Here is an 18156-nt window from a genome sequence, read left to right as displayed (position 1 = left end):
TGTGCCACCAGGGCTCCTTAAATGCTATCATAACATCGTACTTCCCTATCATGACACTCACAAAAGTTTAAAATACATTTTTTTTTTTTTTACTGGAGTCATCTTACCAAGATGGTTAGCTTTATTTATTCAGGATCCATACTTCTCTTTTTCTTGGCTGCACCATCGTGACATATAGTAGACAGTCAACTATTGATTATTGAATAAAAACTTATGATATTAATAAATAAGCAAACATTATAAAATTCTATACTTAGGGGCATCGTTGTCAAGCAGCACCTTGTGAAGAGGACTACGACTCAAAATAACATCAAAACTTTGGAGAAGTGGCATTTAAAATGCAAAGAGAAAAAATTATGAATAGAAAATTGGCATTATAGCAATAGCAAAAAATGCTTCTAGATGCCTGTTTTCCTGGACTTCTCTCTATCATTAACGCTATTATAAGGAATATATCTATTTCTTCCCTGAAGGCTCAACTTAAAATAACCTTATTTAAAATAAAGGCCTTACTCAATATCCCGTCACAATACTATTTGATCTTTATATCCTTTCAGATATAATGCAAACCCTTTAACCTTTTTTTTTTTTTTTTACTTAATCATTTGTTGCTTTGTTATTTTTTCTAGTTCTGTAAATTTTACTATTTTATCCAACTATATTTAAATCTTCTTTTGGAGTAAATCATGTTTCCTACATATTTTATTTTCATACAGCCTCTTAATGAGAGTTGTCTAGTAGACACTTAACATATTGTGTTATGCTTATGTGTTTATTATCTGTTCTCTTGCCTAGAAAAGAGCCCTGATGGCACGAATGGTTAAGCTCTTGGCTGCTAACTGAAATGTTGGCAGTTTGTAGCCAGCCAGTGGTTCTTGGGAGAAGGACCTGAAGATCGGCTTCCATTAAGATTATAGGCTAGTAAACCCTTGGGGCAGTTCTACTCTGTCACATGGGGTCGCAATGAGTTGGAATTGGCTCAATAGCACCTGACAACTTAGCTGCCTAGACGGAGAGTCCCTTCCACCATGGATGTTATCTTATTAGGAGGTAAAGAGTAAGCAGAGAAGTATTTATTGAAGTGAAATAAGAGTTAATAAATAACATTTTACTGCATTAAAAAAAGTATGCAAGAAGTCAGATACAAATATTAAAAAGTGTCTTGCACATTCTTCTCCTTTATGACTTTTTTGCTTTATGAATTATGACGCCCTCACATTTAGTAAGTAAATTTAAGAATTAGATATTTTGTACCAATATTTTTTTGACTTAAGTAACTGCCAATATATTTGTTCCTGGATTGGTAATAATATGAAAGTTGAATTCCTAAAATTTTTAAATGTTGCACTGCAGTATGACTTTGGCATTAATTTTCCAATCTCACAGAGTGACAATTGACATAAACAAATTTCTTTCTAATGATGTATTTCCCATCCTATTATGATTTTTACAGTAGAAGGGAAAAATGATATAAAATGTCTTAAAATGTGTCAATGTGTTAGATAGTTGGATATGAAAATATTATTTAAAAATTTTAAAGCATTTTATTGATAACACATAATAGTATTTCCTTGAACTTTCCCAAATATTATAAAGTAAATGGTCAAAGTTGAAGGAAGAATAAATACAAGTTTAAGAATTTTTATTCTTTGCCACTCAAAGGTTCTCCTTGTGTAAAAAGTAGAGATGCTTTAAAAACTATATTGCTTGTCTACTAATTTTCTCATTTTCAGCTTAGTCAAAATACCTTTTTCACACACACACACGCACACAGACACATTTCAGCTCTATCTAAGAGATCACTTTCCTTTCTTAGAGTGATCCCCACCCCCTTATTTTTTCCTGCAGTATTTCCTCCTGAACCCATCCAAGTATACTTTGTATAGTTGAGTAGCTCTTTTTGAAATCTGATGATTTGTAATGTGTTCAAGTTCACGCATTTATTAAGTCTCTTAGAGTTGCTGGTCTTCAAATGTTCTTCGAAGTTAAGTAGTGGTAGCCATCAGATTGATTCAGTAACATTTATAGTCACTTGTTTAAAGAAAGAAAGAGATGAAGATTTTTAAAGACCATTTTGCATTATGTATAACTAGACACATTGCATTATGTGTAACTATACTTATCTGTCCTACATGAATGGTATTACTATGCTAGTTTTATAGGTGAGAAGACTGAGACTCAGAGAGATGAAATAGCTTACTACAAAATTACACAGGTGAGGGGTCAGGATTTGAACTCAGGCCTAGGTGGCTCCAAACTTTGGGTTTTCCACTGCATCTCACTAGTGCCCTGTTAATTTAGGAATCAAAGAGAAGGTAACACTGTTAGGGAAAGTGTATGCCTATTAGGGCACAACATTGACAACCATTAATAATGTCAATTTACAAACAGAAAACATTTAGTAAGCTTAAGAAAAAGCAAACAAACAAACCTGTTGCTGTTGAGTCAATTCTGACTCATAGTGACCCTATAGGACAGAGTGTAACTGCCCCATAGGGTTTCCAAGGAGAGCCTGGTGGATTCGAACTGCAGGCCTTTTGGATAGCAGCCATAGCACTTAACCACTATGCCACCATGGTTTCCTTAGTAAACTTAATATTATTTAATTATAAACTGTCTAATTGCATCAGTCACAAATTAATGTCATGCTATCAATTTTATAGCTGAAGGGATAAAGTCACAAGAAATTGAAAAGAAAGTAAATGGGATTTAATAGAGATCTAGATAACATGATTATTATTGTTCTTTATTTTGGGGCTTTCTACAAAGAAAATTGGTTATAATTTTATTTATAAAAGTCAATTACACAACTATTATTGAATATAGAAAAAATGGAGAATATATTCACATAAATCTCATTTTTTAATTAATTTTCTACTTAGGAAAATCATATTTTCCAATCTCCACATCAAATCGATCACCTATCTTATCAACTCAGCCTACTAGATAAATCTAGACCATTTCCTGCCCACTCTTCATCTTCACTACTCCCTGCCTTTCCAACCTCATCCCCTACACCTTCTGCTCACTTTAGCAAGACCCAATAGACAGTAATCTCCTGAAAACCCTAGGGAATTGTGTTCCTCTTTGCTATACCACTGTGACCTCTGTGTGAAATATTCTTCTTTTATTTGCTCTTTTCATAAAATATGACTTATTTTGCAAAACCTATTTCATACATATACCACTCTATGAATCCCAGTTAGACTTAATCATTCTTTCCACTATGCTAACAACAAATTTTAAATGTGGTTTTATCACTCTTCTTATTATGTATTTAACCGTTTTTATTACATGTTAATTTCGTCTTCTAGTCTATGACTTCATTGTGGCAAGAGACAGTCAAAAAAATCAGCTTAATGAACCAACATAACCCAAAACTCAGAGCAACCATATAGGACGGAGTAGAGCTGCCCCATAGAGTTTCCAAGAAGCGCGTGGCAGATTCGGACTGCCGACCTTTGGTTAGCAGCTGTATGAATGAATGAACAAACATACTAACAGTTATATATAACTAATAAACTATAGAGAAATACCTTGAAGACAATGATTCAAAATGTAAAAGGCAAATGCTCTTTAGTAATCTAAATACTAGAAACGATCAATGATAAATAATACGAAAGAGAAAGACTATTTTCAAAATAAAAATAGATATAATTATGTTTTCCATGAATTTTGCCATATCAATAAAAATATTGTTAGAGATACTTCAAGCAGAGAATGTAACTATTACTTTGGAAAACAGTTGTAAACTTATATTTGATTTAGTCAAAATTAATAAGATTGATAAATTATAAAAAGCTGTAGAAGTTTTATTTCCTAAAATAAAAATTACATTATTTAGGTAAGTTATTTCTATAAAAATTGTTTTGGAAAGAAAGGTGTCATGGATTGAATTGTGTCCCTTCCAAAATATGTGTCAACTTGGCTAGGCCATGATTTTTAGTATTGTGTGGTTGTCCTCCATTTTATGATCTGATGTAATTATCTTCCATTTTGGGATGTATTGTAAATCCTGACTTCTATATGCTAATGAGGTTAGATCAGTGTGGGGTGTATCTTGAGTCACCATCTTACAAGAGGATGTGACGTGTGTCACACCCTTATTCAAGTCACACCTTTACTTGAGTCAACCTTTTTATCTTACAAGAGAAAAAGGAGAGAGAAACAAGCAGAGAGGAGAGGCACCTGACTACCACCAACAAAGAAAAGCCAGGAGCAGAGTGCATCCTTTAGATCTGGAGTCCTTGCGCTGAAAACCTGCTAAACTCAGGAGAAGATTGATGCCAAGACACATGGAGACTTCTAAGGAATGCCAGGCCCACAGGTGTTGCAAGGAGATGAGGACCTTCCTTCCTTCCCCCAGAGCCAAAAGAGACAGAAAGCCTTCCCCTAGAGCTGATGCCCTGAATTCAGACTTCTAACCTCCTAAACTATGAGAGAATAAGTTTCTGTTTGTTAAAGTCATCCACTAGTGGTATTTCTGTTATAACAGCACTAGATAACTAAGACAAAGGGTTAGAAAATAAACTACTGTTCTGTGAAAATTGACAATTTATCATATATTTGCATTATAACTTTGCATTCTGCTATAATTAAAGATTACATTTCTTATTAGAGGAGTTTTCATACAAAATGTTTGAGAATGTTATCCTAAAGCAACCACAGTTAATTAGAAAAAGAAGAAAAAAAATCTGGCTTTCATACAAATGTCACAATAAATAGAATCTCTTCAGGGTTGATTTCAAAACCTTTTAGGGAATGATACATTCAATCAATTTGACAAATCTTATATACCATATTTTCAATTTTCTGGAATTATTTATTGATTCTTTGATGGCGACTGGGAAATGTATGTTGAAACAGGTCCACAGGAGTTAAAGTTCTTTTTCCTTTTCCCAATAAATTCCAGGCCACACTTCAGTAGCTCGTGTTTGTAACACTATACTCTAGACCAATAAAAAAAAAAAAAAAATGCTGCAATAATTAATGTCCACCCAAAGCTTTAAAAAAAAAATAAATTTTTTTTTTTTTAAAGCTTAAACTACTGATATGGCAACTTCATGCTTTAGAGTTTCTGAAAGTGTTTGCATCTCATCCATAAGTATGTTCACTTTTTTCAAACCGTGCATCCTTATTTTGGGTCAGAAAATGTGGTTATTTTCACCTACAAAGTTATCAGTATTTCACCTCTGTTATTTTTTTTATATTTTAGGTTTGGTACTAGTAGTTTCAAGGAGCTCAGGTGGTGCGGTGGTTAAGTGTTGAGCTGCTAACTGAAAGTTTGGTAGTTTGAACCCACCAGCCACTCTATAGGGGAAAGATGTGGCAGTTTGCTTACTTAAAGATCACAGCCTTGGAAACCCTACGAGGCAGTTCTGCTCTGTCTTATAGGGTCACTATGAGTCAGAATTGACTCGAAGGCAATGTTGTCTTTGTTTTTTGTTTTGGTACTAATAGTTTGCCATCCCTGGGTTGTACAAATGACTAATGTACTTGGCTGCAAACTGAAAGGTTGGTTAAGGTTTCTACTAGTAGTTTAATGTAGCTTTTTGTTTGCTACTTATGCATAAAAGCCCTTTGCATATATATTCTGTGAGGACTCCAAAACAGTTTCAAATATAATCTGCTTAAACTTTAAAATTAAACAATGAAGAGGTATGTAGAGATTATTTTGGCTTTGGTTCTGGGAATTTAATCAACTATAAATAAGATGTACCATACATAAAACACTTTTTGGGGAATATTATAAAAATCATTCTAGGTTTTTCTCTAAGACACTTTCTATTTCCTTTACCTTAAAGCAGTACCAAAACCAACCAAACCCATTGTCGTAGAGTCGATTCTGACTCATAGCAACCCACAAGGACAGAGTAGAACTGCTCCATAGGGTTTCCAAGGAGCCCCTGGTGGATTTGAACTGCCAGCTTTTTGGCAGCTCTTAACCACTACGCCACCAGGGTTTCCTAAAGCACACAGTTGGGTCCTAATAACCTGAGACCATGTCTCAGGCCTTTGGCTCATTTTCACCATCAAAGAAATAAAGGTAAGCAGAACTCCTTTTGGAAAGTAAGAGATTATTATATGTCATAATTTAGATATCTAGTGTATTAAAAATGAGGTATTTTTACTGTTAGTAATTTTTGTTTTTTCCCCCATATTTATGTTGTTGTTGTTTTTCTAATACATTTTCAAGAATGCCATTCCATGGTGACCTTACTTAACTCCATAGTTTACAAAAGGGAAAAAGAAACGGAACTTTAATCCCAACAGCACATTTAAGTAGAATTTTCTGTGGAGTTGACTTTAGAGTTGTTTAATTTCAGATATTAGACTATTTTTCAAAAGCCTGCATGTCATTCAAAGAAGACGGAAATATTGATCATATCTCGCACATACTGAATCAATGATAGAAGATTGATCAGTGAATTAGTGATAGAAGATATGAAGATTATCTTGCCCCCCCCCAAAAAAAAGTTGCCATTGAGTAAATTCCAACTCATAGTGACCCTCTAGGACAGAGCAGAACTGCCCTATATGGTTTCCAGGGAGGAGCTGGTGGATTTGAGCTGTTAACCTTTTGGTTAACAGCCAAGCTCTTAACCGCTGTGCCACCAGGGCTTCAGAAGATTATCACAGTGAGCTTCTATTGGAATCTACTGACATTTTCTATTTAAATACAAAATGATGATTTGATTACTATTTAGATGGATTTAACATCTACTAATCAAAGGAAACCCTGGTGGTGCAGTGGTTAAGTGCAACGGCTGCTAACCAAAAGCTCGGCTGTTTAAATCCACCAGGCGCTCCTTGGAAACTCTGTGGGGCAGTTCTACTCTGTCCTATAGGGTCGCTCTGAGTCGGAATCGACTCGACGGCAGTGGGTTTGGTTTTTTTTTGGTTTAATTGGTAGAAGGTATGCTAACGGTTGAATCTTCACTATTTTGCAATAGTTCACTTACCTCTTTAGGGGCATCAGCTTCAATGAATTCAGAATAAATCATCTTGGCTTTGGAAGCAATTTTTTCTGCACTTTCTGTTTTCTTGAAATCTTCACAGGCGAGCCAGAATTCTACATTTTCTTCACTAAACTCTGATCTTAAAAATGTTTTAAAAGCATCTAGACCAGCTATAAAGTATATAAGAAAAACTTTTATATAATATCATACACAAGTTATGTGACCAAAATGAGTACATCATATACAATGAGAATTTATTGAGTATTCAGTGACAAATGTTTATCAGTTCCTCTAAATACAACAAATACTGCATGTTTCAGTTTCTAACTTCAGAAAATCTCATTTCCAATCAGTGATCGTAAATATAAAATATTTATATTTATATATGTGTTTACTGCATTGACAAAGAAGACCTTTACTTTTTTCTTCCTTGATCTGAAAAATCCAGGAGTTACGTTTAAGAGTAGATCTTAATGGTAGCTACGTCATAGGAAACTCCATGGGCTTTGCTTCTTAGGCCCTTTACACTAAGCTGGGGGCCCTGGTGGTGCAGTGGTTAGGCATTCGGCTGCTAACCAAAAGGTCGGCAGTTCGAATCCACCAGCTGCTCCTTGGAAACCCTGTGGGGGCATTTCTAATCTGTCCTAGAAGATCGCTATGAGTCAGAATTCACTTGATGGCACTTTTTTTTTTTTTGTTACACTAAGCCCAGGTCAAGTTAATGATGTGGTAGTAACTTCACGATAGGAATATGTATGTGCTATGATTTGGTGAATAAACACAGTTTGATGCTAAGGAATTAGAAGATGTTGGTTTGGCTTAAAGCAAAGGAATAATGGCTATCATCTATTGCTTTGGATGAATATATTGGCCAATTGTAATCTCAAAGTCATGAAAGTGACTGATGAAGATATTCAATACAAATACTTCTCTGTTTTGTGTGGTGATAGGCAATTTTAAGTCCAAAAGGCAAATAAGTGGGCTTTTCCCCAATACTGCCTGAAGTAAACCAGTGATTTCTCCCACTCTCCCTTGTGGTTACCTGTTCTTACTTAGCCTGTGCTTGGTGTTTACTTCCTGCTCCCTCCCTCATCTTCTCCTAACCATGCACTTCTCCAGAACCTTTAGACCAGGGACTGCCAAGTGGGGCCCATTTACCTGCAGGCTTGATTACTTGGTTTGACTACTATACACATTTTTTAAAATTTAATACCTGTAGGTAGAGCTTGCACTCTGTGATTCCCATAGGTCCCACCTCTCTCTGTTACCTCACTTTCAGCCAAATTTGTACATTTATTCCTTGCAACTACAGACTTCTGAGTTTGTTATCACCTGTTTAGACATTTCTTTCCCTAATTCCCTCATCAAAATGTGCCCTAAAATATTTTTCATTGATCAACTAGAACTCATTTGAGAAGATAATTCTTGCTAAATATTTTAGGTCTGAGTAAGGTTAAGAGTGCTTCTAGTTATATAACCCGAAACCAAACCCATTGCCATCAAGTCAGTTCTGACTCACAGCAACCCCACAGGATAGAGTAGAACTGCCCCATAGAGTTTCCAAGGAGTGCCTGGTGAATTAGAACTGCCAACCCTTTGGCTAGCAGTCGTAGCACTTAACCACTACAACACCAGGGTTTCCCTAGTTAGATAGGAAGTTAGTAATATCAATCAGATTCCCTTGGTTGAATGGACTGAGTCAATACCTTAGGGTCATGTAATTCAGTTTCGTGGTTGCACTCTTCTGACAGCAGTATCTGCTTATAAGTGAGATTGTGTGTCTCTAAGAAGAAAAACCTATAGCAGCCCTTTTGCAGCCTTGCCTTCCAAAATGTCTGGGTTTTCTCCACCTGCCACGAGGGCCCTGTTTGCATGAGCTCAAAGCAGCTCTTCTCTGACTGCAGGCGCAGAGAGTTAATTCTTCCATTTCCAAAGAAGCAGAAAAATAAGTTTATGGATTATTAGGAGACCAGAAAAAAGTTGACTAGAGAACAATAAAATATAAAAGTTTTTGGAGAAGGAGCCTAAGTTAGTTGATGGAGGGTTGATGTAGGTAGGAAGAAAAAAATGAAGTTTAGCAGGGAACCTCTTGGAGCAAGATTAAAGTGTTCAAAAACACTGGATTTAAAATGAATCCAACAATTTTTTTTATTCCAGTTTTTTTGAAATAGAGATAAAATAGAAAGTCATTGCAAAAGATTATCGAGTAACAGCTAAAATTCTCAGGAGAAACATTTGAGAGTGTGGATGTCATTCATTATGTGAGCACTATATATAAACGCAATTATTCACAGTTTTTTTTTTTCATTTTAAAAATGCATCCAAGAAGATTCTGTGATATAAATTTAGGTTATAAAAAATCTCCTTTATAACATTAAATTAGAATTTGCCCTGTATTTGGTCCAAATAATGACAAATTTGGCATTCTAAACAGAATTTATGTTAAAAATCTATTGTAGGTACAGGATAAATTATACTTTAATAATACTGAAAAAATATTGTAGATTCATAATTGGCAATATTTTGATGTGTGTTATTAAAGTGTATGAAGTTTTTGAGCCCGTGAGGATTATCTAAATGCATCTCAGAGTGATGGGAAGTTAGCGATTAATAAACAATGATCATTTCTCCCATCCTACAGTTTTAATGAAGGGCTAATTTGAACTGACAATTATCTTCTTCCTCCTTCCTCTTATCACTTGGTTTAGGGCACAATGGAATAGAATAAACAGCTAAAGCCAGAGTTAGTTATCTCTGCTTGGACATAATGTTTTACTGAGCTATTCTTTTATACAATATGAAAGGTCAAAAGAAGCCAAGTGATTTTGGAATAATATCCTACGTACAATGAAAATCACATTATCTGAGGGCAGTCTCTACAGTGCGGAATGGCAGCAGGTTAAATGCAATGAGTCAGCATTTGGTGAAAACTACACTAATGCTCCTGCCCAGTACATGATGCAAGGCATATCCTCAAGTCCACAAAAAAATTAGGCAATTTAGTGAGTTGACTGTCTAAAGCATTAAAAGACATAGTAGTCTTTTCCCTGGTATAATAAAAAGCAAAAGCGAAGAACTGGTTGGATGAATCTATGACTTTTCTATGCTATGTGGGTATGTAATATCAAGTTCCAGGAGGTATGAAGATGGAGCATTTGACTCCATCTTAGCATCCTCCACACTAGCTCTGCGGTGCTGCCATGGAGAACTCCTGGACCCCAGAGCCAGCCAAGTCACAACCTGCAGAGACACTTTCATGAGGCCCTAGCAAATCTGACTGGTCCCAGTAGGTAGACATACACTTAAGGAAAAAAGAGACGCTATTCAAAACTTATATAAAAATGCAATTCCCTATCCTTGATGTCTTCCATACATGTCCTTAAGTGGGTTCTGGGAGTTCTGTGGATTTTTTTATGTCTGTGCTTTAGGAATTAGTCATCTAAAAATCAAACAATCATAGTATTTAATTTCATTTAGTTCAACCTAACTTTACACATAAATAACAACTCTGAAGACTTATTCAGCTTTACGGTGTTTTAAACTTTTCTAATATATGCATATATTTTTTGCTTTGTGAATTAAAATGAAAATGACATTAGTGAAAACAATGAAAAAAAAATAACCATTGAGTTGATTCTGACTCATGGAGACCCCATGTGTTACAAAGCAGAACTGTTTTATAGGGTTTTCTTGGCTGTAGTCTTTATAGAAGCAGATTGCCGGGCCTTTCTTCTGCAGTGCTACTAAGTGGGTTCCAACTGCCATCCTTTAGGTTAGTAGCCGAGTGCAAACCATTTGTGCCACCCAGGGACCTTTTTGTTGTGCAAACAATACTACATTTTGAATAAAATTTTTTCTGTATATTTCTATGTAGTGTCCCCTCCTGCTTCCGCACATGAGATAGAACTGTGCAAAGTAGGATTATTTATAACATAACAAAAGATCTAGATAAAATTGTAAATGATTATTTATGTATAATGGGGGACCTGAAATGGCTAAATGCTCCCCTACTAGCCAAAAGCTTGGTGATTCAAACCTACCCAGAGATGCCTCAGCAGACAGGCCTGGCAATCTGCTTCCAAAAGGTGACAACCTTGAAAACCCTGTAGAGCAGTTCTGCTTTGCACACATGGGGTTGGTTGCCTTGGATTGGAATTGACTTGATGGCAATTAACAACAACAACATTTGTGTATAATTATTTTGTATAAAATCCTGAGATTTTTATTTATAATTAACCAAAATTCCTTTATTGTGCCATCATTTTAAGTATATATACATAAAAAAAAGGGTTACATACACATTTTATTTTGTATTCACTAAAATTAAGTTTTACTCAGTTGAAATAAATATTTTAAAAACCCTTTATTTCAGGATACAAGACACGAAACAAGTGATTTATTTAAATTTTCAACTTTTCAATAGTTTATGTTGCTTTCAAATCATACTGAAGTCTGTAATTATATGCATCTAGGAAATGGTAGACTTCTCATCTGATATTTGGAAATTTCTTTTTCTTTTAACGTTTGGAATTTCTATAATTTTGTCTTATTTTAGGCCCAAACTAATTCCATTTAGGCTCTGGGCCTGTATAGATTTATGAGACTACTGGGAATCTTATACTTCAAATATCTGATCAAACTCATACCTTACAATATGCCTACAACTTTTGTAATTTAATTACTAACATTTAACTATTATATTAAACCTATTGTTAGTTGGATCTTACCTTGGTTGGCTAAAAGCGTGTCCATGTTTTCTGACCACGCCATTGCTTCTGAGGATGGTGACCTGTTGAAACAACATCTACCCTTGACAATAGCATTGTGATCTTTTTCTCTTATGATCTATAGTAATAGCTGATCATGTGCTTTTGTTGAATTATATCATTTAAATGAGCTTTGCACTATCAATCAAACCACACAAAGGTCAGCAAAAATTATGTTTTCCTACAGTGGCCAGCTACAGCAACACAGAGTGTGATATAATTCAGATCAGCAACTTGTTTATTAATCTAGCTGACAGTGCTAACGATATTTGAAAAATCTTGAGCACTAATAAAGGGACAAGAGCTATTGATCATTGTTCTTTTGAGCAGTAAGTTTATCTTCTCAACAATGAATATACTATTGTTACTCTATGTGGCATTACTCTATTTTTGCATCTCAAGAAAGCTTGAAAAAAACTGATGAATTTCTAACGTGATGGTTTTGAAAATGTCTGTCCCCAGTATTTTGAGGATTCTTCCCCCACTCTGAGGTAAACTTTATTTCTCTTTAGACTAGTATACTTCTGGTTCTGGGATAATTTATTTAAATTTAGGCATCTGTCAGGGCACAGTAATATCTTTTACAAAGCAGTCAGAAATTTATAGGCTTAAGTATTCTGAAGAAAGTATACTTTGGGGGACTTAATGCAGAAATAATAAATCAGGTTTAAGATATGAATTTCTGAGATGCAAATATATCATACATTGTTCCGTGTAACAAAGATTCTGATGAAATTAGCCCCCATTCATAGAAAGCACCTGCTGCCAGGAAACAAACATAGTGGATTATATAGGGGTAGTGTACAACTGTAGAAAAGAATGATCTAATTTAAGGTTGGAGCCCTGGTGGTACAGTAATTTAGCATTCGGCTGCTAACCAAAAGGTCGACAGTTTGAATCTACCAGCTGCTCCTTGGAAACTCTATGGGGGAGTTCTATTCTGTCCTACAGGGCCACTATGAGTTGGAACTGACGTGACGGCAACTGGTTTAAATTTAAGATTTATTAAAATTTTTGTTAATAAAACAGAATCTAATATCTTCCCTTTTTTAATTTTGTATTTGTGTATTAAAGTGATTAACATTAAGTATGCTAGTGTGAAGCAATCTCTAATCTTTCATATCTTCTGACTTTCTGTAATTTGTTGGAGTTCTAGGATTTCTTAAGATGAAGGATTGTGCTCCCTTCTGTTGTTGCAACTTTTGTTGTATTTTCAGATAATAGCGATTGTCCTTGTAGAAGATGCATAGACGTGGCTCTGTGCTGGCAACTCATTTTGCTATCTTCCATCACTTACATTTCTTTCCTATCTCAAATTTCCTTTCCCAGTTTTGGACAGCTGATTTTCCTTTCTCCCTTGATTTACTTAATCTTCAGAACACAAGATTATCTGTAAAACTATTTTGAAATAGGCTTTTTTTTTTTTTTTTGGTTTTTCCAAATGAGCACTTTAAATGATTTGTGTTGTTTAGTTCATGTCTTTCGAATATGGGGGATAGAACCTAACCTGAGATTTAATTTTACATTAAGAGTTTTATGCACTATAAAACATGTTATATGAATAAACTTATGGTGTATTTCATACGATATCAGGTCTAGCAGAAATTCTATCAGAAAATAGTGCTAAAATTATAATATGACCACTTAAAATGCACTTGCTTTAAAAATGTCTCTGTTGGTAGATTGCAGTTTGGCCAGTTAGCAGGGTGTTGAAATAAAAAGCTGCAGTGGAAGAGGGACAGTGATTTTCAAGATACTGGCAGATGACAGTGATGAGAGGATTAGAGATGGGTATAGCTGAATGGCATGAGCTTCAAGGTCCTAGGGCGTTTTGGGCCAGGTAGCGTAAAAGTGATTGGAAAACATCAATTGGAAGTGATGGACCATCAACCTCACTCTCAACCCTGAGGTCTGTGAAGTAAAAGAAACGGACAGCATTCATTCTAAAATGCTGTTATGGATTGAATTTTGCCCCACAAAAAATATGTGTTGCAGATCCTAACCCCTATAGTGGTTATAATTCCATTTGGGGAATGACTGTTCTTTGTTATATTAATAAGGCAGTATTATCACAAGATATGTCTGAAGTCAATCCCTTTTGAGATATAAAAGAGCAGAGAAGCAAGCAGAGTTGAAGGAAGATAGATGCCAAGCCACATGAGATCACCAAACAACCAAGAAACGGAAACTAAAAAGAGAAAGGACCTTTCCCTAGAGCCAACAGAGAGAGAAAGGCTTCCTCTAGAGCCAGCGCCCTGAATTCGGACTTCTAGCCTCCTAGACTGTGAAAAAATAAATTTCTGCTTGTTAAAGCCACCAGTTTGTGGTATCTCTGTTCTAACAGCACCAGATAACTGGGACAAAGGCTTTAGAACTAGTCATGTCCTTTACAGACAGCCAGGTTTGGGCTAGTGCAAAAGCAGAAGGGTCTGTGTGGACTGGAAGTGTTCAATAAAATGACAGCTATTTATATTACGTTCATTAATGTAGTAAGAGAGTAAAAACAGAAGAAAAAAAAGGAAACCCAAATCTGGGAGGTAGTGTGGAACCAAAGAAAAAAGAAAAATTCCTAATGGCTTGAATTAAAGAGAAATATTAGCATATTATTGATTTATAGATATAGATACAATATAAAATATTTTAAATAACAGAATTAGAGATACCAGAACAAAAAAAAAATTAGTGTTAATTAAGGTCCACAAAATTCTGACATTGCTGTAAAGGGAAAAAGTTGCCTTTGACTCCCTGATGGAATACCCCAGCCAGTATGTGATAATGCTTGGAGGCTCTCAGGTAACTACTTTCTAACCTATTTGTCACCCAGAAGATTTAATTTTATTTGATATGCTGAAAGGGTTGATAGTAATGCACTATTTGCTTTTCAGAAACGAGTTGAAATGAAAATATTTTAAGGAATAAAACAAAAATGCCAAACCAAACCCAGTGCCGTCAAGTCGATTCCAACTCACAGGGATCCTATAGGACAGAGTAGCACTGCCCCATAGAGTTTCCAAGGAGTGCCTGGAGGATTTGAACTGCTGACCCTTTGGTTAGCAGCCATAGCACTCAAACCACTATGCCACCAGGGTTTCCAATTTAAGGAATAATGTTTGCTAATTTCCTTCAAAATTTTTCGATTTTGGATTTCTAATGTATTCATAATTCTGTGGGAGTATAAAATTATTCCTGGATATGAATAAATTGAAAAAAATGTTTATAATAGCATTACAATGCACAACAATGTATTGAATGGTTCCAGCACATACTACATGTGCTAAGAAGTTCATATACTTTACCTCATTTAATCTTGAAAATGGCAAAATCTGTACTGTTTCCATGATATTAATGAGTAAAGATGCTCAAGTTGCTGATAACTGGTACAATATCACACATATATTAATTGGCAGAGGTAGTATTCAAACATAAGTGTATCTGCTTGTAACTCAAACTCTTTCTATACGTCGTCCTAAAACAGATGAGTCAATATGGATATATTTGTGTTTTATTCATGTTTAGGAATATTTATAGTAAATAATTTAAAGTAAGTTTTCTGTAATTGAGATATATCACACTTTACACAGATAATTCCTCCAAATAAGAGGTAAATTGCAGTAACTGGTTTCTCAATAGAAAGTGTAAGCTTTCAGAAGGCAGAGATCCTTAAATCTTGGATGTTATCAAATAAAAATAGAATATTTCCTATGTTAGCTGTCAGTGAAAATTTGATTTTATATTTAAAAAATATAATTAGAGCACATATGTATTAAGAGACAAATCCATTAAATAAAACATAGAAAAAAAGAGGGTGGCTGGTTTGAACTGTATTGAATTGGCTGACATTTACGTACATGTGTTATCTTAAGTAAATGGACAATTTGCTCACTCCATTTCTTGCCCCCCTCCCCTTTTATTTGGATTTCTATTGTAGCTCTAATAAAGAGTTTGTCTGACTTTTCTCATTTTGTAAATTTTTAATTTCCTGTGAAAGTGTTACACATAATCAGTGTAACTTTTTGGGGTGTCTGATTTGCCATGAAAATCCAGCATGTATCTGAAGCCAAAATTGCACTTAGTATTTCACAGGGTTTTGGATGATTTCCATTCTGTTTTCTTCATTAAGCAAGTGCCATCAAGGCCAGCAGTACTGGTATTATGTGTCCAGAGAAGAGCCAGGCCAGATGGGAACTACATGAAAGCCACCGGTTACCTTGCTAATTTGCCAGCTAGAACCAGTTGTATTGCATTAAAAAATGTGGAATCCAACAACTTAGCTGTTCACACTCAATTAGCTGTGTGCTGGAGAAAGGAAAATTCAAGCTAGGAGTCCATGTGCTCAAGGAAGTGACAGCTGCTTTCTGACTTGGCATTTAATATCCGTTTTAAAGTTCCTCAGTAAATATTGTGATAACAAAGAATTTGTACAAAGATTATATATATCTCGTGTATATAACTCACTTAATAATTTTGAAAAGCATCACTTAAGGGGTGCCCAGTGATCTTTCACCACTTCATAACCTCTATTCACCTTAGCAAGTACAAACTGTAAGAGGAAACTGAGTATTGCTGACATATTTTAGAAAAGAAGAAGAAATCAACAGAGAAAGGAGAAAAAAATAAATCAGAAAGAAAGACAATTAGTATATTTCTCATAAATGAAGGAAACCAAACATCCAGACTAATGAAGACTCAAGCGCTTCATTTGTACATCTTCTGAAATAAAAATAGCTTTAAACAGCAACTCACTTCACTGGCATTTTTCGTTCCACTGTCTGACTGTCACAGATGATGCGGAATTTCTCTTTCTGACTGATCTTCAAGCTGAAGGTAATGTGACAGCAGGAACATTACAATTAGTATGCAAATACCTGTCCCCTGGGTTACAAATTGGCATTCTTTAAATCATGCTATTCTTGGCCCTTTTCATTTTGTTGTTAACTTTTCATGGTCAAAACACTTCTAAGTAACAACTCTTTGAATAAATGTGACATTTCTCCAAGTTCTATGGCATCACAGAAATAAATCCCATTTGAAAATTTGGTTTCTAAAGTTCATATACATCAGTTTGCAAGACAACTATTGTTCATATGAGGTTAAACCAACTCAGCAAAACTAAATTTAAATCTATCTATAGTATATACATATAAATATAACATAAGCCTACTCCTCTCTTATCAACTAACTCATCTGTAATTTTGCATTTATAACAATAGTAAAATAAAAACCTACCCAACTATTTTTTGCATTAACGACACGCTGGGACGTGATTCTCTGTGGTTTGGCAGTTACATAATGATGTAATTTGGCAGTTATGTAATGATCCTCCACTTTGTGATCTAATGTGTTCATCCTCCATTTTTGCATAATGCCAATTTTCACATAATGATTTGGTCTTTGGAATCTAACCATGTCAATAGGTGAGAAGTGGGTGTATTTGGGTATATTACGTATATACTGTATATGTGCATATACATGTATGTATATACCAAAAAAACAAACCAAACCCAGTGCTGTTGAGTCGATTCCGACTCATAGCGATCCTATAGGACAGAGTAGAACTACCCCATAGAGTTTCCAGGGAGCGCCTGGCGGATTTGAACTGCCAATCCTTTGGTTAGCAGCAGTAGCACTTAACCACTACGCCACCAGGGTTTCCATATGTGTATACACATATGTATATATACACATATATGTATATATAGTTATATAAATAAATATATATAAACACACACTTTTTAATGTTTACGTTAGGTCTTTTATCTGTCTTGGAGATCTTTTTTATTTTTTTCCTTTTGCTCTTTGATTTTCAGAAAATTTGAGGAAGACTTTAATTTTAATACACTTGACTTAAACAACTATATATATGCTTAAGTAATTTTATAATTTTATGTAAGGATTTAAATGTTCCAGAACAAGGCATTTTACATTTATTTTGAAATTATTTTGGTTTTTCATAGTTTAATAACATACTTTTCTTTATTACTTTAAGTCATGAATCTCCTATCATTTTATGCTATTTTTTATGCAATGCTAATGTTTAAGGTAATGTTAAGGTAATGTTTAAGGTAACGTTTTGGCTGTTAACTGAGAGGCCAGTGGTTCAAACGCACCAGCTGCTCTGTGGGAGAAAGACATGGCAGTCTGCTTCCGTTAAGATTTACAGCCTTGGAAAGCCTATGAAGCAGTTCTACTCTGTCCTATGTGGTTGCTATGAGTCGAAATCTATTCAATGACGGTGGTTTTTTTTTTTTTTAAATATTTAAGGTAATAATGCTTAAATGTATTTTACAATTTAAAGGCCATATACTGGAATTATAATTTGTAACCCATGTTTTGTACAACTAATCCCATGCCTCATCACACTTTTTACCTTACTATAATAGAGCTCTTTGGTAGTAAAACTCCATTGGTATCTGCCTAAATTAAGCACTCTT

At 34.8% G+C, this 18156-nt stretch overlaps 1 protein-coding gene across 1 annotated transcript in view; it reads right to left on the bottom strand.

Moving 5' to 3' along the window:
* The window catches only part of RGS21 (regulator of G protein signaling 21), a 30428-nt gene extending 13949 nt beyond the window's left edge, over positions 1-16479 (bottom strand). The window contains exons 1-3 of the mRNA XM_049868538.1: positions 16469-16479; positions 11687-11763; positions 6963-7129 (exon numbers count right to left, since the gene is read on the bottom strand). Of these exons, the coding sequence (XP_049724495.1) occupies positions 6963-7129; positions 11687-11763; positions 16469-16479 (255 nt within the window). The remainder of the gene's footprint in view (positions 1-6962; positions 7130-11686; positions 11764-16468) is intronic.
* Positions 16480-18156: the final 1677 nt, after the last annotated feature.

The sequence above is a fragment of the Elephas maximus genome, chromosome 24 (assembly GCF_024166365.1).
Source record: "Elephas maximus indicus isolate mEleMax1 chromosome 24, mEleMax1 primary haplotype, whole genome shotgun sequence".
Lineage (NCBI taxonomy): Eukaryota > Metazoa > Chordata > Mammalia > Proboscidea > Elephantidae > Elephas > Elephas maximus.
Note: the sequence above shows the minus strand (reverse complement) of the source record. Positions and strands in the feature narration are given on the sequence as shown.